The sequence below is a fragment of the Acomys russatus genome, chromosome 9 (assembly GCF_903995435.1).
Source record: "Acomys russatus chromosome 9, mAcoRus1.1, whole genome shotgun sequence".
Lineage (NCBI taxonomy): Eukaryota > Metazoa > Chordata > Mammalia > Rodentia > Muridae > Acomys > Acomys russatus.
Genome location: NC_067145.1, coordinates 58469988 through 58492335, shown reverse-complemented (window position 1 = coordinate 58492335; position 22348 = coordinate 58469988). Strand labels below are relative to the sequence as shown.

Genomic DNA, 22348 nt, shown 5'->3' with positions numbered 1-22348 from the left:
CCATCCTGAGTCCCTTTTAACTCTGAAAACATTGAAGTGGATTAGCCAACACGGGAAAGGTGATGAAACCTGACAAAAGTATTAAATCTATGAAATAAACAAGCCTATGAACTTGTGCTGGACTCGGGATGATGAAAAGAAATAGAATGGCCCGGAAATTGATGCCTTTTGCCTTGTAAACCCTGAGAGAATAGTCCAGCTAGCTTCTCACCGCATGGCTAATGGGATGGTGCTATTCTAGACTAACTGTAGTGTGTGTGTGTGTGTGTGTGTGTGTGTGTGTGTGTGTGTGTGTGTGTGTGTGTGTGTGTCTGTGTGTGTGTGAGTTCCCATCTGCACTTAGGGAAAGGGCAGTGCAAATGAGCATGCACTTGCCTCCAAAGTCTTTTCTTTTGATAGAAAATACACCCGTGACAAATATTTTTTAAAAAATGTTGACAAACATCACACACACACCCTTTCCTCTCCCCAAATGCATGCAAAACCTCAGTAGCATTTCTATGTACTAAAAGTGAATCATTGCTCTGACACAAACTCTGGTGCCCCATATTTGACCACTTCTCCTTGGTGGGGAGGCCTGGTGGCATTCAGAGAAAGAATAAGCAGGCTACCAAGATGAGACTTGATAGCCTATGATCATATAGTGGGGGAGGAGGTCCCCCTCGGTCATAGACATAGGGGAGCAGAATAGGGTGAAAGCGGGAGGGAGGGAGGAACGGGAGGATACAAGGGATGGGATAATAACTGAGATGCAGTCTGAATAAATTAAACTATAAAAAAAAATTGTGTCTTTGAAAGAGTATCTTAAAAACCACATATATAACCAGGTCTGGTTCATTGCCATATCACTGTAAATGGTGTACATTTATTAACTTTAAAAATGATTCACTTTTAGTACATAGAAAAGCCGCTGAGGTTTTGCATGCATTTGGGGAGAGGAAAGGGTGTGTGTGAAGATGTATGGAAAGGCCAGAGGCCAACCTTGGCAGTTGTTTCTCTGGCAATATCCAGCTAAATTTTTTTGAGAGAGACAATCTCTCAGTGGCCTGGGGTTTGCTGGGCAGTTAGTCTGACCGAATCTCTGAGCTCCAGGTTCAGTAAGAAACCCTATCAAATAAAATAGAATAGACAGAACAATCGAGGAAGACACCACATGTCAGCTGCTAGCCTCTATAGTCGTGTCCATGAATGTGTACACACACTTGTACATGTGAGTATACACACACGCATATGCAAACACAAAGTCTGTTTAATTAAATTTTAGACATTAATATTTCCCCCTTTTACTAGGAAACTGTTCGTTTTACCTAGGTTTAAAAATATACTGACATGAAATCATATGTATTTATACTTAATAATATATTGTTTCCTTTTTGATTTTGTAATTAAGACTCACTATAATTATTTTCATGACAAGTAGGTAAAGATTTTTTCTTCTCTCAGAAAGCTTTGCATTGATGAAGATCTGCTTCATACTTTCTAAATATATTTCTGCTAGTTCTTTAAAAGTTTTTGTTTTCCAATTTAAGTTCCTATGCTAAAGTATTTTGTGTTTTCTTGCATGGTTTGTTCATTTAAAATATTTTTAATGTAGAAGTTTTCCACATACAGAATATATGAATAAACTACACATCTCAAACATCTCTGAAATGCTTCTGCTAAAGGTTTCATTTTCCATTCTCCAAATTTTCCTTCCTTCCTTCTTTTGAGACAAGATCTATTTTCTTTTCTTCTCTTTTTTCTTTTTTTCCAGACAAGTTCTCTCTGTGTAGTCCTAGCTATCCTGGTACTTTCTATGCAGAACAGGCTGGTCAGGAACTCACAGAGATCCACCTGCCTCTGCCTCCCAAGTGCTGGGATTAATTAAAGTTATGTAACCAAAATTCCTAGCACCACCATGCCCAGTTCCTTCCCTCCCTCCCTCCCTCTGTCCCTCCCCTCCCTTCCTTTTTTTTCTGAGTGTAAGTGTGTGTCTATACACATGAATATTGCAGAGATCAGAAGAAGACATTGGGTCCTCCGAGCTGGAGTTACAGGTGGATGTCAGCTGCCCGGTGTGGGTGCTGAGAACCAAACTGCAGTCCTCGAAAGAGCAGCAAGCACCCTTAACGACTGGGTCATCTCTCCAGCCACTTCATTTTACCACCCCTGTTCAACCCGACTCAGGGTGAGTCTTACCTCCTGGGAACCAGCCCCAAGTCTCCTAGGTGATTTTAAACCCAGTCACAGTACCAGTCAACATCTCCATGATCCCTTCTTATAGTTATTCATTTGTAAACAGCTTTGTCAATTGTGTTCTATTTGCTACTTAATGTAGAAGTATTTACAAGTGAGCATTCAACTTGCCAGACAGAATTTTGCTGCCAGCCTTCCTGTTGTTACTTTTTTCTTGTCAACAACTAAAGCCTCTTAACTTACTGTGCCTTCCTTGAAGGGGTGCTGGTGGTTTTCTTTAGATTTTGAGAATAACAATTTTCTCCACATTTTACTCTGATTACCACATAGCAGATACATTTTCCATATGCTAACTCATTAAACCTTATTAAGTCCTGTGAGCTTGGGTATGTTTTCCCTCAGGGTACATATTCAATGTTTACTGACTTGAATTTAGCTCACGCTTCTTAAACTTTTTTAAAAAATTATTTATTTATTCATTCATTCATATTACATCTCAATGGTTATCCCATCCCTTGTATCCTCCCATTCCTCCCTCCCTCCCATTTTCCCCTTACTCCCCTCCCCTATGACTGTGACTGAGGGGGACCTCTTCCCCCTGTATATGCTCATAGGGTATCAAGTCTCTTCTTGGTAGCCTGCTGTCCTTCCTCTGAGTGCCACCCAGTCTCCCCATTAAGGGGACATGGTCAAATATGGGGCATCAGAGTTCGTGTGAAAATCAATCCCCACTCTTCACTCATCTGTGGAGAATGTCCTGTCTTTTGGCTAGATCTGGGTAGGGGTTCAATGTCTACTGCACGTGTTGTCCTTGGCTGGTGCCATGTTAAACTTTTTCCCCCTCGATTTCCTGTATTCTTTTTTGGCCTGATGTTTTGATTTTTAAGGGTGCCCTTTAGTGCCTCTCACTACGATCATGTATTTATCTGTCTTGTATTTTTATCTATTTAATTTATTATACTATTCAAAAGTCTCTACATTTTCATGTATTCTGGGTATTTTTATTTAAACCAGAATGTTTTATTTTAATTATATTCTGCCTGGCATTATTGATAACACTGAGATTTTTCTTATTTATTCCCCGTGCCTTGGTGAAGAATCTTCTCTTGACCAAACTCTTGTCAGGGATCTCTGAATTCTCTTTCCAACTAGTTCTCAACACTTGGATTTCTCTGTATGATTTTTGTTTGTTTGGTTGGTTTTTTGAGACAGGGTCTCTCTGTGTAGCTTTGGCTGTCCTGGACTCGCTTTGTAGACCAGGCTGGCCTTGAACTCACAGCGATCTGCCTGCCTCTGCCTCCTGAGTGCTGGGATAAAGGCGTGCGCCACCACACCCAGCTTGCAGTGTATGATTTTTAGCAAGAAACATATCAGGTCAGTTTAGTCAGAATCTACCACCTATGATAGCTGATCAAACTCCTCATTTCCCTTATCCCTCTGGTTGGGTTTCGTCACCTCGACTCCAGAGTCCTAGTTGGCTCTCTCGTCATCCTTCAGTATCACTCAGTAATTTTCCACTCACTGATTTCATCTTGCCCCTTGGCCACAGATTCCAACCCACCCATGCTGTTCGCCACTGAGCCAGCCTTAACCTATGATCTCCTGTCCTTTGTAATAGTTCCTGAATGGAGTTTATTTCCCCTGCTGTACTGTGAGGCTCTGTATTTTTCTTCGACGCTTATTCTAATCCTTTACCTTGCTCCTTTTCTTGTTTCCTTTACCTTTCTTTCGCGTTCAACTGCAATGTCCTTTTTTAGCCATTTATTGTCAAAAAATTCTTGCTACCCAACTTGTATCTACTGTTAAATAGCACAGAATTAAAAGTTATCAATGGGAGACTGTCTTTTATTAGAGAGATTTAGCTCATTGACGAACTGATTAATGGCATGTTTAAGCGTGTGCCTGCTCGTGATTGCTTTTACATTTTTTCCTTTGTTCTATTTGTTCTTCTAATTGTTTGGAAGCAAGCTGACCTTTTTCTAATCTCCTCATGCTTCCCTTTACATTAAAAGAAAATAAGTCTATTGAATTTTCTGGATCTGACTTTTCTGTAAAAGTAGCCAAATGATTGCTGCCCTTTGGTGTTTATAGTTTCCATATTGTTAGCTCCTCTCGGGCCACTTCATCTTTATTCCTGTTACAATCAATTTCCCCCCAAGCGATGAGCAATGAGCCACTTGCAAAGGCTGCTGTATTGCTTTCATGCAGGCTAATTGCTCCCACGAGTGAACTAGTCTTTGGCTTCATGGAGTCGATCGGCATTTCCAGTATGTTACAAATCTCAGAACAGAGATTTTGACATGGTTAATATTTCACAATGTTGACATCTTTAATCAAGCCAGTGGCCTCTCTTCATTCAGAAAAACAAAAACAAAAACAAAACAAAAACCAACCCACAGTAAAAGCAACTTTCCTGACTCCTGAATTCACTCCTGCTTTTTCTTCCAGGGGTTGTCTCCACCACAGTCTGTGAGCAGGCAAGGAGGCTGCTAGACAGTGGTCACTGTAAATGCCCAGGAAAAAGGTGATGGGAAAAAAGATAAAACAAATGGTTTAAAGGGGATTTTGCTTTTATTATAATTATTAATGCACACTAGTTATACATAGCAATAGGCTCATTGTTGCTGTTCTATACATGCGAGTATTATGTTTTGATTTTATTCATTTCCCAAACTACCCTCTGGGACCTTTCCCTCCTTTCCTCTGCTTTTCTCTCTGGTCCCTGGTTAAAGCCTGCTATATTCAAGTTGCTTTTTAAAAAAAATCTTAGTATGAGACACTTTTTTTTAAAAACCTCTGATCTATTTTGCTTAGCAGGATGACCTCCAGTTCCATTTATTTCACCTAAATGAAGTGATTCAATTCTGTTCATGCCTCTGATTTTACACACACACACACACACACACACACACACACACACACACACACACACCCCACATTTTCCCGTATCCACTTATTCATTGACAGGCATCTGGGCTGACTTTATACTTGGCTACTGAGAACAGAACTACAATGAACATGCATGCTCAAGTATCTTTATGCTATACTGACTTTGTGTGGTATATACCTAGGACTATTATACCTGGCTCATTCTAATTTTAGTTTTTGAGGAGTCACTATGATATTTTCCATAGTTGCTGTATTAAGCTACATTTCCACTAACAATACATAAAGTTCCTTTTCCCTATATCCTTTCTAGAATTTTTCTTCTTCTTCTTCTTCTTCTTCTTCTTCTTCTTCTTATCTTCCTTCCTTCCTTTCCTCTTTCTCCTCTTCTTCCTCTTCCTCCTCCTCCTCTTTTTACCATTCTGTCTGGGATGAGATGAAAGGGAACTTTTGATCCTTTTAGTCTTTATGCCACCATTGATGATTGATTGATAATTGGCCTTGGAGAAAAGGAAGAGAAATGACATCTCGTGGCTCCTCTGCTTATGTTTAGTTCAGTTACTCTATATGCTTACCTGAGATGTGTTAAGCATGCAGGGTTAGGATATAGATGGTCTCTGTCTTTGTCCGCAGGGAGTTCGTCATTCAGTGTAGAAAAAGACATAGTCCAGGGAAAGAAGTGTCGTGGGGAGAGCTAAGTGAAGAGCTTCTGATTGGGGCCAGGAAATAATTCCCCACAAGGCACATTTAGATGGAGTTTGTGGTGGCTTGAATAAGATGGCCCCCATAAGCACATATATGCGAGTCCTTGGTCACCAGGGAGCGGCACTATTTGATGGAAAGGATTAGGAGGGGTGCCTTGTTGGAGGAAGCATGCCACGGTGGGTGGGCTTTGAGGTTTTCAAAAGCTCAAGCCGGCCCCTCGGCTTTCTCTTCCTGCTGCCTTCAGATCCAGCTGTAGAACTCTCAGCTTTTTCTCCGGCACCATGTCTACCTGCGTGCCGCCATGCTTTTTGCCACAACAATGGGCTGTAATAAGCCAGCCCCCAATGAAATGCTTTCCTTCTTAGAGCTGCTGTAGTCATGGTGTCTTTTCACAGTGCTGGGACACGAGGAGTTGTAACATGGTTAGGGATTGGCTGAGCTTAAAAGTAACAAAATCATTCCAGGCACACTGAGCTGAGTGCTTAATTATCAACTGGGGCTGGGATGTGTGTGTGTAACTTTGTGTTGAAGTGTTTGTTGTGCTGGCTATTTTTCCTCCTCAAGACAGGGTTTGTCTGTAGCTTTGGCTTGCCTCCTGGAACTCGCTCTGTAGACCAGGTTGGCCTTGAACTCAGAGATCTGCTTGCCTCTGCTTCTCAAGTGCTGGGATTAAAGGAGTATGCCATCACTGCCTGTAGCGAGAATTTTGGAATTTAGGTTTCTTTTAAAACTACAGAAATATTATAAGAATATTTTCATTTTAATAACAGGTGTGGGGAAATGGGACTGCTTTGCAGCAGCTGACTATGATTTGCCTTGTGCTCTAGCAGGGGCATGGTTTTGCCAGCTACAATAGTTTCTGCAATTGTGTGATGCTTGGAATTCTGGGGACTTTTCAGAGGATATATAAATGCTAGGGCCCCAAGAGGCAGAGGCAGGGTGGATTGGTGATGGATTGTTGGCTGTTGTTGGCTGCTGTTGTTGGTCTCCATTTGTTAGCTAGTCATGCACGAAGAAGAAAAAGAAGAAATTAGGTACCCTGACAACCAAGATCAAGCTTGTCCCGAGGAACTTGATGGCCTTAATCAGCAAGAAGTAGTCTAACAAGAGAGATGGAATATAGACAGCGCCATCTTTTTTATTTAAATATTCTAAATACCAGTATATTATGAAGGAACATATACTACACTTTAATGATAAAAAGATACAACTTATAACATCTTATAAAAACTACATTAAAAGTGATCTTGTTCATTTGATAGTCCCCTCCCCCATGGCAAAATAAGTATATTAAAAAAAAAAAAAAAGTGGAGCACGGTAAGAGGGGAATTGAAGATAAAACAGCTCCAAAGGCTCCTGGTCCTGATGCCCAATCTGTACTGAGGTGGGGTGTTAGCACTGGACAGATGTGTCAGGTGTGTGTACAAGGGGGAAGTGAAGACAGAGCAGGTGCTCAGACATCAAAATGTGAATGTGGGGTTGGTTGGGAGAGTAATGCCTGTCCTTGGGTGAACTCCGGCACCAGGCCCTGCCGTCCTGCCCACGCTGGTGCCTGTCTTTTGCATCCCAACAACCTCTTGTCATCACTTAGCTACTGTCTGTGCTCCATGGCTTGACATGGACGGCTGGATGAGTGGCGGTTCCACAATTTTAACATCCCCCACCCTAGTTCCTTCTGCCCCTGATGCGGCCCTGAGCTGTTATCTTCAGTTCCCTCTTTTCTCTCTTATCTAGTGATTGGGAGTTGGAAGGGTAGAAGAAAATGAGTTGAGAAGGATGGAAGAAAGACAAACCCAGAGAACAGCAAACACCAGATACAACCGCTGGGCGATGTGCTGGCCAGTTTTGTATCAACTTGGCTTGAACTAGAGTCATTGGAAAGAGAAGGAGTCTCAGTCAAGATGTTTCTGAAAGATCAGGCTGTAGACAAGCCTGTAGGGCAATTTCTTAGTGATTGATGTGGAAGGACATAGTTTATTGTGGGTGAGGTCACACCTGGGTTGGTGGTGGTCCAGGGCTCTAAAGGAAAGCAGGCTGGGCAAGGCCTATGGAGCCAGCCAATAAGCAGCACTGTGCATGGCCGCTGTCTGCATCAGCTCCCGCCTCTAGGTTCCTGTCCTGTTTGAGTTCCTGCCCTGACCTCCTTTGATGATGAACTGTGAGGTGAGAATGTAAGGCAAACGAACCCCTTCCTCCCCAGCTCGCTCTGGTCATGGCATTTCATTACAACAATAGTCACCCTGACTAAGGCACTTAGCATGCACAAGGTCTTGGGTTCAATCCCCAGGCCTACAAGCAACAGAACAAAAACTAAAGTGCCTGAGAGAGGATGAGAGGTTCCAGGTTCTGAAAATTACGATGTGGACAAAGGGTGGGAAAAGAAGCCAGAGAGGGAAGGCAGGCCCAGATCATGGCAACAATTGCTTGCTTGGGAATTGGAACCCAAATGAGACAAAGTTAAGATACAGTAGACATATTTGAGCATCCATGTTTATTGTGTCACTATTCACAGTCGTCAAGCATGGAGTCGGCCCAGATGCCCATGCATATAAGGGAAATGTGGTACACATTACACATATGTAACAGAGCCATAAAGCATATTTGTTTATTTATTCTTTCATCCAACAGTATTACTGAGAAAAGGGACTATGGAGCATACAAAGATCAACTGGACAAAGATCTTTTTCCCTCTGTGGGTTTGCTGCTTATCAGAAAAATGATGAATGTACCAAAGGAAGTAACTGGTGATTGGGGACTTTAGAGCGCTTGGGGGCACTAGCTAAGCTAGAGGATGTGGCATGATGGATCAGTTGTTTGATCCCATCTGAGGGACTAGCGAGAGCTGGGTAAGAAGGAATGGGGCATTAGAGGCAAATAGAATAATATTAGGGAGACACAGAGGTGAGCATTCTCTCATGCTGAGACGTGAGCACTCTCTCAGGTGAGATGTGAGCACTCTCTCATGCTGAGGGGGGAGTACTCTCTCATGCTGAGACGTGAGCACTCTCTCATGCTGAGACACACTTGGGTGGCTTGGGGCACAGAGTGGAGTCCAGGAGCAGAGTCAGTGGATTTATGGGGCCTTAGTTAGGGAACATTACATGGGTTTTTGACATGTGGGTTTTTGACAGGATGATACATTTTAGTTTGGGAAAAGAAACCAAATGCTGTACATAAAAATTAAGGACGGGGGATGATGCAAGAGGAAAGGGCCGGATCAGATGCTCTTTGTCCCAACGGCAATCCAGAAAGTTGAGATGCATATGTATGTTAGAAAGAGAGGCCATACTAGCTTCTTTTCTTGCTGGGTTACGAAACTCTGACAGAGGTCACTTAAGGGAGAGGGGTTTATTTTGGTTCATAGTTCTAGGGCCTCGTCCGCCATGGCAGGGAAGCCTGAAGCAGCTGATTGCATTGCCTCCTCAGCCAGGAAGGAGAGAGCAACAAACGCTTGTACTCACCTCACTTCCTCCTTTTCATAGAGTCCAAGATCCCGGCCTAGTAAATGGTGTGTGCCTTCCCACCACTGCGGTTCACCAAAACAAGAAAGCGTAGTCTCTCAGAGGTGTTCTTGGACAAGTAGCGCCAACCATCCCACAACACAAAGGTGGAAAAAACAGCAGTTGGTGTAAAATAAAATTTAGGGGAGTTAGAGGGAGAGAAAGGATTGCCAATGATAGCTCCAGTTCTGAGTCCAGATCATGGAGGCTATGGTAGGGCCATTAGTGGAAATAGGAAATGCAAGGCAGAGACAGATTCCGCAATAGAACAAATGCATTCTGGGCATGTTGGGTTAATGCAGTCTGCTGTCCGATGGGCCACAGATGGAGATGAAGATTTGCCATCGTCTGCATGGAGTGGTACTTACATCCAGAAGTGGAGGGGTGAGGGGAGGGGGAGAGGCTTTCTGAGGGATTTTGAGTAGGAGGAAGGACAAGGAGTGAACAGAAGGAAAGCCAGAGAAGATGCAAGAAAATGTCACCAGGAGGCAGGAGCTAGGCAGGAGTGTCATTCCTATGTAAAATGCCGCAGGAAGGTGAATTAGGAGAACACCCCACCAGGGCTAGAAGTCACCGTAAGAGGGAGTGAAGCCACTGACGGTCTGAAGGCAGCCTGTGTAGACCCCTCCATCAAGAAACCTTTCTGGGGAGAGGAAAGAGAAACATACCAGCAATTTAGATGTACCTGACTATCTCACCCCTCCTAGGAACTCCTTTTCTTAAGTCCTCAATTTTGGAACAAATCCACCTCTGGCCACATCTGGATGGTCAACATGACTGAACTGTGTCTTTGAGGGAGCCAGCAGAGAATCACACTATGAAGAGGCATCTTTTTCTTTTTCTTTTTTTTTTTTTTTCTTTTATTCCATTTTACACACCCAGCTCTTTGCTATCACACCACCTTGTCAAAATATACAAACAGCACAAATACTTTAAGTATATAGTTAGTACTCTAATCCAACAGGACTGACTATGGCACAATAGCATGCATGGGTCATCGGTCTTGCAGGGTGCCTAAGGAGGGACTTACGTGTCATCGAATCACCAGGACTGGGCATGACAAGGGAGTGGTTTTCTTTATCTCAGGAGAATTCATGCACTCCCTCCCGCTTTTTGTCTGATGGGAGAATGGGGATGGTGCTGAGTGACTACACTGACAATGAGACCAACAGAGGGAGGGCAAAGTTTGACTAGCGGCTACTCTGTCCTTGTCAGCTGCACTTTACTTCTGTGTGAGCAGGACGTCCCACACAGGCAACTACAGCTCTGCGCACTGCCACTTACTTTCTTCTGTCTTGTGAATTTCAGGGCTAGCCACAATGAACAGATGTGTAAACCTCAAGATCCAAGCTTTGTTTATTGGCGAGCACCCCCTCACAACCTACTCAGGGTTTCCCCTTTCCCTCCCTTCTGCCATTTACATCCACAGACATGCGCAGAACAACGTGGGTGCCACGGTTCCTTCTCTGTGGTTGTGTGGGATCCACTTCTGCAACTGGCAACCTGTGTTTCCCGTCTTGAGAAATCTGTTCCCTTTGCATCTCGGTTCATGACCAACCAGCAACTGCTGTCTAGGGCAAGAGCAGAATTCCCTTTCAAATCTTTCACAGTAATCGGGGACCACCTTTCAAGTAAATGACTAGAGTTAATAACGATCTAAGTTCAGGAGCTGCTGTGAAAGACGCCAGGGGATGTAACAGGGTGACGCCATTAGTGAAGTAGGCTTGGTTTCTGCTACAGGTAACAGGTCATGCGAGGAGCTCAAAGGTCTTCCCCGCTTCTGCTGTTGAGTGTTTCCTTTCTCTTCCAACATGAAAAAAAAAAAAAAAAAAAAAAAAAAAAAGATCCTCCCGGAAGTGTTACTCAGACAGGTTCCCAGAGAGAAGGCAAATTCCTTCGGGTCTGGGGAGGGATGAGGTTCAGGAGCAAATGAGAGTCTCCATGCCTGGGTTGACGAAGGAAAAGTTTCTGAACATGTTCTGGTCCATGCTGTTGATAAGCGCTCTGTCTGCAAATGACAGCCGGGGCTTCTCACTTAGGAACTCCTTGTCGAAATTGCTGAAGTCGAATGGTGATTTCTTGGCCAGAGTTTAAGGAGGAGGAAAAAAAAAAGTGGGGGGGGGGGAGGAGAAATTTAGCCACCAGGTTCATTATCTTAACTTTGCTTATGTTGGCTACAGTGTGAGCATGACCCAGTGGGTTCGAATCCCGAGTCATCATTTCTTCTTTTAGAATAATTAATTTCACATAAAAGAATTGCACTGTACAGGTTCTGTTCATTCAGACTGTGACCGTTAAGAATATATGTGTTGCATGCAAATCCCATCTTCTCTAACGGGGCCCCCTCAGAAACACGTGCTCGACTTGGGAATGTTCTACAGTTTATTTTTCCCATAAAATATTGAAAGTGACACACTTTCAATTTGGCAAGCAACAGGAACAATGCCTCCCCCTCTCTTTTAGATTAGAGAAACATGTTCCTCCTGGGATTGGGGCAGGTTTCAGGAACTGCTGTTAGTTGATTAGGGTGACAGCCTGTGAAAGGAGAAGGTCCTAAGCCAGACTGTGGGGAGGGGAGGTGGCAGGGGGAGTCCTTACCACTTTTGGTCGGAAGGGCGGATCAATCTCTTTCCTCTCAAGTTCTTCCCAGTTGATCTCTCGAAACAAAGGATGCTGGCGGATGTCTCCTCGCACCCCCAGCCTCCTTTCAGGCTCTCTCACAAAAAGCTGCAAGGGACAAAGGGGGAGCGGGGAGAAGTTCATTTCTTCCTGAGGAGGCATTAGGGCAGGTGGGCATGCACGGCTCAGGGTATGAGCAACTGGCTTTTTTCCTGACCTCTGTGGAGATAGAACTCTAACCTGATGCCCCCTCTGAGTGAACTTATCTGAACTTTTCACAGTCTGGGCCTTGACTTCATTGCTCTTTGCCCTGGGCAGGCTCTACTGTGCTTTCTACAGGGCTGGCATGACGTCATCTTGGCCTTGTGTTATTTGTGGGGCTTCTGACAAGGAAAGGACTCTAGTTTTGTAAGCTCTGACTTGCACTGTGCTGCTGACCTGACCTAGCTTCACCTGGGGAGAGGGAACTGTGGGAGAAGTGCTTCTGTCACACTGGCCTGTGTCTTCGCCTGTGAGAGACTGACGTGGGTGGTGCCATCCCTGGGCAAATGGCCCTGAGTTGTTAAGCATGGTCGTTAAGCATGAACCAGGGAGCAAGGCAGGAAGCAGCATTCCTCTACAGCCTCTGTTTCAGTTCTTGTGTGAGTCCCTGTCCCAGTTTTCCTCAATAATGAACTGTAACCTTTAAGTTGAAGTAAACTCTCTCCTCTCCAAGTTGCTTTTGACCACGGTGTTTGTCAGAGCCACAGAAGCCAGGTTAGAATGTATGCTATGAGCCTGTGTCACTGGGCTATTCTTAGGATTAAATAAAACAGTAATATACACACATATGTATGTATATATAAAAATATACCTTTATATAGGCAGGTATGCAAACATACATACAATCACATGTATGTAAACCCAAGCATGCACACACATGTACTCCAATGCACTTATGCAGATGCCTAAGCATGCACATATGTGTGCATAAACACAAATGCAACCCCAACCACACACACATGTGTTCACTGTTACTTTGGGTCTGTAGTACCCAACAGCATAACCCTGACACAGCGGTGTGGGACTGGAAGCCCAGCGCACACGAAGCCAGGGAAGGAGGGCCATGAGTTCGAGGCTAGTCTGGTCCAGTCTGCACGATGTTAGTCTGGGCTCCACAGGGAGATGCTGTTTGAAGAAACCCAAGAAGGGCCATGGTGGCGCACACCTTTAATTCCAGCACTCAGGAGGCAGAGGCAGGTGGATCTCTGTGAGTTCGAGGCCAGCCTGGTCTACAAAGCAAGCCCAGGACAGCCAGGGCTACACAGAAAAACCCTGTCTTGAAAATCCAAAAGAGAACGCTCAGTAGAATAGAATGAGTGACTATTTCTCTGACTTAACTGCCCATCCAAGTGCGACATTTCCTAGATGCCCTGTCTTAAGGGTCCAGTGCTGTGGGACTTGTGTGTAATGTTGGCTAGTCCCAGGCAGTCAGCTGAGGTGTCTGCAGGCATCTGGGTCCAGAAAGTCACCCTCTACTCCTGCAGGCCTGTGGGTGAGTACTGTTAACCTCTCCAGCCTTTCAGCCAGTGCCACGTGCCTCCCTTTCCCCCCCCCCCCACCCTCCCCCTCACCACTTCACCTAACAATCAAAATGGATATTGAAAAGACAGCAAAGCCACTGGGAAGCTTTTCAGATGTTAGCCTGTCCAGGTGTGGGAGAGTCTAAATATTAATTCAGAAAGTAACAGCCTCCCTACGGGGCTCCAGCAGTTACTTATTTCAGGCCTGGCAAGATGCTTATCGGTAACATCGCAGCTAGGGTGTTTTCAGGAGACTATGACTCTTTAAGATAGAAAATGGGCAAAATGTGGGAATCTTTCCAAAGGCTTGAGCCCCACTCTTGCTCTCACTCTTTCTAAGAATAGCCAGGCTATGTCCTCAGAAAAATCTATTTTAATGATGTTACCTTACAACTTGAAAACCTTCAGAACCTTGGCTCTCTCCTAATCATACAGGCATGCTGCAGAAAACTGCATTTTCTCTTATTAACTGATCAATCAACTAAATAAATAGAAGAGTCTCTTTTAAAGTTCCAAGCACAGTCAGGCATGGTAGCATACATCTGCAATCCCAACATCTGTGAGATGGAGGCAGGGAGATCAGGAGTGAAGGGCTAGCCTAGGCTATGAAGTGAGTTTGATGCCAGACTGAGATACCCGAGATCCTGTCTTAATAACAAGTTCTGAGCATAAGGCTTATGAATCCACTGCACGTCCATTGCTAAGCCCTCAGTATGGTCCCGATGCCACTCTCACCGTTACCATATGGTGTCCATGGAGGACTCTTAGTGAGACCCTGTGCATTAAGCGCTTTATAAAAGTACGACACAGTGGAAGTAACCTGAGGCAACCATGCAAGAAATTTACCATATTTTTGGATCATGGAATGAAGGATTGATCTCCTATGCCAGCCAGTTTTCCATTACTGTAGCTAAAACGCCTGATGTGATACACTTTAAAAATAGAAAAAGTTCATCATGGCACATAGTGTCAGAGGTTTCACCCCATGGTCAGTTGGCTTCATGGGTGTTGGGCCTGAGGCGAATCAGAACATCCTGGCCGGAAGCCTGGATCAAGAGGACTTACCTCAGTGGAAGAGGTAAACAAAGAGAGAGGAGGTAGGACTAGGATCTGATAGTCTCCCCAACGACCCAACTTCCTTACCCTATGCTCCATCTCTTAGAGGTTCCCCTACGTCTCCAGCCTCTATCACCTGGGCCTTTGCAGTAACATTTCAGCTCCAAAGTAAGCAGTTCTGTCTGTAAGTGGGGGATTACTTAAAGGTGACCTCCAGGACCCAGAGAGTTCTGATGTTCTTGTACTCTTGCTAACTCTTGCTTGACTCCAGCGCTAATAAACCCATTCCTTCTCCCAAGACAAATCTGTTCACTAATGGACCACTTGCCTCTCTGTTTCATGAGGACATTTCATCTTCTAGGTGGTGGCTCAGCCCAGCCACCTCTCCGCAGATTTCCTTCTCCCTATCATTCCTCTTTAGAGTCTGGCCCAGTCCTCAGGGCTCTGCTTAAGCCCTCTCTTCCTCGATTACCTCCACTGTAACAGAGATCAGCCCCCTCCTCAAGCCCATCCGATCGGCTATACCATTCAACCAAAGCTCTCTGAGAGTCACGCTCAGTGTTAGCTGTCTCAAACTGGTCTGCACGGTTTGGCTTGATTATTCTAGTTGTCTATATTTACGATGTTCAGCAGGATATGTTGGTTTATGTGGAACGACTAATCAAAGGAATGTACGTCTCATCGCCTCACTTTTTCGGGGGGGAGGGAATGAGAGTCCTGCAGCCCTGCAGCTCAGTATTGCTAACTACAGGCCACTTGCTGGGCAGCAGATCCTCCGAACTCAGGGCTTGTATTGATGAGGTAGCTTGTAGCTTCATCCTATTTTTTAAAATACATTTGAAAAACAAGAAGTTCGTCTATGAGATGGCTGAGCAAGGAAAGGACTTCTCACGCCATTTTCTCAGGGTGACGGATCCAGCCAGCAGTGGAGGCATCATGGCACCCCCCCTCCCTCCCACTCTAAGGGCAGGTAGTACCTCCGCTGTACTCCATGGAACATTTCCCAACCATTTTCACTTGGTGTCTACTTTCCAACTCTGTCTTTCCTATGGGCTGTAGCTCTGGGGAACGGGCATGCTTTGTATTGCCATTGCTCACAGAGTCTAGCACCTTCCTTGCTACTAAGAAGCTGCTGAGTGGATGTTGGATAACTGAAGATGCTGTCTTCCCAGGTTATCTGCAGAAAGCAAGTCCTCTGTCCTTTCCCTGCAGAAAGCAAGTCTTCTGTCCTTTCCTTCTCTCAGCCTCTTGTTTTTGGCACATAGAAAAGACACCAAGTTTGCAGTAAGACTCTTTTCCCTGTGGACTCAACAACCAGCGAGTCAACACATGGAAAGGCATGTGTGTGTGTGTGTGTGTGTGTGTGTGTGTGTGTGTGTGTGTATGTGTGTGTTTGTGTGTATGTGGGTGTGCACATGAGTGTAGGTACCTATAGCTTGTGAGCTGCCTAGCATGGGTGCTGGGAGCTGAACTCTGGTTCTCTGGAAGAGCAGCAAGTGCTCTTAAATGCTGAGCCAACTCTCCAATCTTAATTTATATATATTAGAGGAAATAAGCAGCTTGCCCCAATCTCTCTCTTAAGAGTTAATCATAATAAGCAATTGACTTCTGTCTCTTAAGGATATTTTAAAGAAACAAGATAAGATAGAAAGCTTAAGTGTCTTAAGAATGGGCCCAAATCTAGCTGACATTGGTATAATAAAATGTTTTAGGGAATTAAGTTAGAAATCATTGCCCTGGGCCAACTGCAAGCCATGCTCAGTTTTCCATTAGATTTTTCTTAGAAAACATGTGACATTTGGACCAAGAAAATCCTAACAAAGAGCCATCTGAGCTTGGCTTAGGCACCTGTGAAATAAAATAAATGTCTTTTTAAAAGCAAAATGGAAAACGAGAAGATAATCTGGTTCTCCAGCCCCGAAGTTCAATATTCTTTCTGTCCTTATCTTTTCTTCCAGGAACAAACAGACTCACTTAATGGCCTGAGGGTGACAGGTTCTGAGGATGCCAAGGTCAAGGGCTCTGCCGCAGCAAAGGTACCCCAAGGACGCGAGGCTAGTGCTGCCTCTGCTAGTAAATGCTTCCTATATTTACAGGAAACAGCGCACTCTCACATAAAAAGCTGGGATAAAGTTGGAGTTTGTTTAAATTTATTTGACAGCCTGGGTAGGAAGCAATTTGTCGCCATCAGCAGCTGTGACAAGTTGTACCTGGTTCCCACCATCCCTCTTGAGTCCTTTCTCAGAAAAAAAAGGTCCCATGAGAAGGGAGATGGATTTCTGTTTAACAGCATTGCTTCCCCGGACATCCTAGATAAATAAGTGGGGGAGAGAGGGGCGGCTTGCTTTTTATTTTGGCACCAGGCAACGGATAACAGCAGCCCGCTGTAGCTCTTGGAGGCGCACAGGCTCTCCTGACATGCAGTTGTTCAGTGGGCTGTGTATGCCCTGTTGTGTGAGAGCTCAAGTGGCAGAGTCTGTCACCAATGCGGTGACAGGTGCCACACAGCCATACTGCCTCTTTCAGCCTTTTGGGCGTGTGGGGTGGCTGGCGGAGGAGGGTGGGAGACTCAGGACATGTTGGTTTTACATCATGGAAAAGTACCTGGGGAGAATTTCTGAGGAATAGCATTTTCTTTGAATTTTTGCAGAAGAGGGGGCCTGAGGCTATGGCAGCAGTTGGAGTAAGCATCAGAGCGATCCAGGAGGAGAGGTAAACTTCAACTGCACAATGGAAGCTAATTTTTATCAGGCCAATTGCTGCAATGTGTGCAAGAGTAAGAGCAAGGATTTTTTTTTTTTAAATTAATGTCAGAAACAACAAACCCAAACGCTTCCAAGCCTTTCTGTCTCTTGAGCTTCTCTGTTTTTATCCTTAATTGCCTTAATTTCTGATCTATTCAACCAGTTTATTGCCCAGTCTCATGACACACTTCTCTTCTGCTGCCAATAATCTGAATAGATGTCTATTTTTGTATTTACACGGCATTTAATCTTATGTTTACTCTTTACAAAATTTACTATATTTATTCATTTATTTACATGTGCACGCGCATTCGTGTGTGTGTGTGTGTGTGTGTGTGCATGTGTGTGTGTGCGTGCGTGTGCATGCGTGCGTTGATTCTCTCCTTGGTTATCAATCTCAGGTCGTCAGGCTTTGGGGTTAGTGCCTCTACCTGCTGAGCCGTAGCAACCCTACTTCTGCTTTTTAAGTTTTCTGGGTGGGGGTGTGCAAGTTCATGTATGCAGGTATGTGGACACCAGAAGTTAACCTGGCCTGCTCTTTCTCAGGTGTCTCTATCCTGGTTTTATTTGTTAAGAAAAAAAAACTTTTTACCATTAATTTTTGTTTTACATGTCTGTGTACCATGTGTGTGTCTGGTGCCTGTGAAGGCTAGAAGAGGGCCAGATCCCTGGAACTGAAACTAAGGACAGTAGTGAGTGAGTCATCATGAGGGTGCTGGGACCTGAACCTCAGGTCCTCTACAAGAGCTGCAGGTGCTCCTAATCCAGAGCATCTCTCCAGCACCCCCACCTCACCCCCAACACCTTGTTTTTTATGTCAGGACCTCTCTCACATGGCCTAGTGCTCATCAGGCCAGCAAGCCCAGGGAGCAGCCTGTTTTCATCTCCCCAGTTCTGGGAATCCAAGTGTGTAGCACCGTACCTGGCTGCTTTTAAGTTTTTTATTGTTTGAAATGATGGCAGGCTCTGTCCCTCTGGCAAGCGTATGTGGTCCCAGCCATATGCCTGCCCAATACCTGCCCCTCACACTCCTCCACACCAGCCAACATGAGTCCACCACTTTAAGAACACTGTGTAAGCCAGGAGCAGTGGCAAACGCCTGTAATCCGAGCACTTGGGGAGCCAGAGGCAGGCAGATCTCTGTGAGTTCGAGGCCAGCTTGGTCTACAAAGCGGGTCCAGAATAGCCAGAACTACACAGAGAAACCCCATCTGGCGGGTGAGTGGGGCAGGGGCGGGGGGGGGGGGAGAACATTGTGTAGATTGACTCTGAGAACAGTTACCCTCTGGATATGGATATTGACTTTTTGCTTTGGGATCTATGATCCTTGCAGCTTTGTGAGGTATCAATATTTTGCTGTTTTCATTGTGGCATGGGTGTCTATGATACATTCTCCATTAATCCTTTCCTCTTACCCAATAATCGTTCCTACCCTGGCAACTAGCCCTCCCCACTTCCCTCCAAGTTACTTCTGGTTCTGCCTGCCTAATTCACCTACCACAGCTGCCTGACGATGTCCCAGACGCTGAGGGGACACTCGGCATTTGGAAGGCGCAGCAGGAAGGCTGGCGGTGGAGTGTGCACATATGTTGGGGGACTGCAAGTAACTCTGGGGCCTCCGTCGGGTGACTTGTCTGACTGACTGGCTCCTGATTTGAGGATGACTAAACCTCTGATGATGAGAAGAACAGGGCTCCTCTTCAGTTCCTTTTTTCCAGAAAGTTCTGTTGTTCCTGGTGCCTCAGTCTAGCTGTCACTGCTAAAGATGGAGTGACAGACCCCTCGAAATGCAGATATTGAAATCCTAAGGCCAGTGTGACTGTGGAGAGGGACTTTACGGAAGTGATGATGGTTGGATGAGGTCACCAGGATGGAGCCCCCTTCTCATAAGATTAGTGTCCTTAAAAAATAAGAGCTGTGGGAGCAGTTCTTGCTTAGCTCTTCTCTCTCAGATACAGGAAGATGGTGCCTATATACCGCCCATGAAGAGAGCCAGCACCAAGACCAGACCCCGATGACCCTTGATCTCAGATGTCTAACCTCTAGAATGGTAAGAGATAAATCTGTGCGAGCTGCATCTGTATTCCAGTGTGTGGTAGGTGGGGCTTGCTGGGGGCGGGGGATCTGATCTGTGCGCATTTAAATACTGCCTCTGACAGCATGCCAAACAGTTACGACCCAGTGAGAGAGACCCTGCCTGGTTATTCTGGGTACATTTTGTTACGGCAGCTGACATGTTCAATTCACATTGAGGTCTTCATACAGCCAAGTGTAAAACAAATGTACTGTCATGAAACTTGAACTCGCCTTTACATAAAGTGAGACGGTCTGCACTCAAATCTCACCAACTTCTTTTCACTGCTGTCATCCCCCCCCCCTTTTTTTTAAACTAATTTTTAAATTAGCTTTCACTCTACATGTGTTTTGTTTGCTCATTAAAAGTGAATTTAATTGGTCATTCAGGGAGTTTTCCAAGCTCGGTGCTTGCTTGGCTCAGAGACAGAAGGTGCACGGAACAGGCTGATTTGTAAATACCTTCTTCCATTAACCTCAGGCCGACTTTCCTATGAGGCTTTGTCAACACCTCTCAGATTTGAGATTCCGACTCCCAGGGAGAGCTCTGGAGTCACCTCAGTTTCTCATGCCTCAGACAAGTTGTCACTTGCCTCAGAGACATGGAAGTATAAAGCCCGTTCGCTTTAATCCTAAGTAGTTCCTCAAGAGAGAGAAAGCGGACTAGTGAGAAAGATGACGCTGGAATTGCTCGTTCTCTTCCTCCCTCCCTTCCTCTCTCCCTCCATGCCTGCTTCTTCTACTTTTGGTACTTGGAGGGAACCTAGAACTTTTGTATGCTTAGAAACACCCCTGCCACTGAGCTGTACCCCATGCTTAGAAACACCCCTGCCACTGAGCTGTACCCCATCCATGGAGATGCTTTCAAAGTTTTGATTTATACCTTATTAATAGAGGTTGTAGAGAGAGCCCATGGGTTAATAATTTGTAATGCACTTATCAGACTATATATAATATATATATGCACACATGTGTGTATAGTAATAATAATTAAAGAAAAGAGGTCATGAATTTGAGGAGACAAAATAGTATAATATATAATATTATAGTAAAGAAATAATAATATTTAAATAATATATGTATATGTTATAAACATATAAATTAGTAATATTTAAATATCTAATTTAAATATTAATATTTAAATGGCACATGTGTAAAATACGTATATTTAAATATTATTAAATCTTTATTATAATATTTAAATATAGGTTAACTATATAATAATTAAAGAATAAGAACGTCTCTGGCTGAACCTGAACTCACTGACTCTTCCTATATCATTACAGGCCTAAGCAGAGACCCAAGTGTTGGAAGGGAAGAGACCAAGGACACAGGCAACCTCCGTATGACCACAATTCCTTCTCCACAGGCCAGAACCTGTCAGCCATAAACTCTGGACAGAGTTGGGCAGCGGCCTTGCACTAATGTTAAGACTGACATGCTGACTGGGGCCTCGGGTTGCCAGCTTCAGAAATTTGCCTTCACCAGAGTGAGCAGAGAAGTCTGCATCCTGTTGAAGGTTCAAGCCAGGATGGAGAATGCACTGATCAAAGGAGTATCGTACACAGGAGGCAGATAACACATACAGAACAAGGAAACCATGCACTGTGACTGCTTAGGAGAACCAGCTATAGCTCCATCCAGACTCACCCCAGGCTGCCTGGCCATTTCTTGTATAAATGGTGAAAAGAGGATTTATTTTACTCCCCTCCCATCACCCCCACCCAATTCCTTTTTTTTGAAACAATGTCTCATGTAGTCATATGGCCTGGTATGGCCTCAAACTCACTAAGCAGCTGCTTGAGCTGAAATTGCTGCCTCTTCCTCCCAAGTGCTGGGAACATGGGAATACAGAGTGTGCCATCATGCTTGCCTGTAAATACTAGTTGGATTGGGGGGGGGGTTGGTCATGGCTGTTTTATTTTTCAAAGTTAAATTTTCCTATTACTCTAGTATACAAAATAATGGATTTCATTGTGACATTTTTAAGATATATGAAACATACTTAGTTCATGTTTGTGCCCCTGTTACACTTCTCTTTCCCTCCTTCCCTCTCCAGCTGGTTTCTTTCCTTCCCTCAAATAGTTTCCCTTTTACTTACACACACACACACACACACACACACACACACACACACACACACACGAGTCTGCCTATGAGAAACAACGAGACACAGATCTTTCTCCTTCCTCCCCTCACCCTCTCTTGATCCCCTGAGTGTGTATTTAAGATTTGCTTTCCTACCAGAGCTGATAGCATCAGTGCTTTGGGTGACATAGAGACAGTGGCACTCCACCATACAATTCAATGCACTCTGTGCTGTTTGGCTGTGTCTAGCTCAGAACCTGGAAGCAAATGGGACTGACTGAGTAGAATCTAACACTGATTTTGCCACTCCCTTCTTAGCTTCCGTTTCTCTTTCTTGCTTCTTTTCATTTCTTTCTTGGCTTGCTTTTTCAGTGCTAGGGGTCAAGCCCAGGGTCTTGCACATTTGAGGCTTCGGCGTCATGTCTTACCTTCACTAGGAGATCCTTGGCCTCCTTTTCTAGCCACCGCGGGTAAAAGGGGTTGTCCATGCGGATGGAGTGGAACAGCTCCTCCTCGTCCTGCCCGTGGAAAGGCGACTGGCCAATCAGCATCTCATAAAGTAGAACCCCGAAGGACCACCAGTCGACCGAATGGTTGTATTTCTGACCCAGCAAGATCTGCAGGACCAAGAGCATCGTTAGCTGGTACAGGAGTCTGATGACTGATAGCGTTTCCAAGGATGGAGGCAAATGACTGGCTGTGATAACCGTAGTTTCAACCAGGAACTGTATCTTCTGGCAAGTGGAAGACTGGGAACAAATGGCTACACTATGACTTCAGGGTACCATTTTTGAATTATTGTCCTCTGGCTTTGATGGTAGCATCCAACCAAGCCCGTAGCTTTGGTTTTCCTATCTATGCTGTAAGGTTCTGGTGGGGGCAGGTATCGCATTTCCTACAGAGTCTAAGTCCTCCATTACCTTTGATGCGGACAGCCAAA

At 44.7% G+C, this 22348-nt stretch overlaps 2 protein-coding genes across 3 annotated transcripts in view; both read right to left on the bottom strand.

Annotated features, from left to right (window-relative positions):
• The window catches only part of LOC127194016 (3-alpha-hydroxysteroid dehydrogenase), a 1235587-nt gene that overhangs the window by 1195269 nt on the left and 17970 nt on the right, over window positions 1–22348 (bottom strand). The window lies entirely within an intron of this gene.
• Window positions 11106–22348, bottom strand: part of Prkcq (protein kinase C theta) — a 132221-nt gene continuing 120978 nt past the window's right edge. Inside the window, exons 16-18 of the mRNA XM_051151438.1 lie at window positions 21837–22025; window positions 11865–11993; window positions 11106–11344 (exon numbers count right to left, since the gene is read on the bottom strand). Of these exons, the coding sequence (XP_051007395.1) occupies window positions 11186–11344; window positions 11865–11993; window positions 21837–22025 (477 nt within the window). The 3' untranslated portion in view covers window positions 11106–11185. The remainder of the gene's footprint in view (window positions 11345–11864; window positions 11994–21836; window positions 22026–22348) is intronic.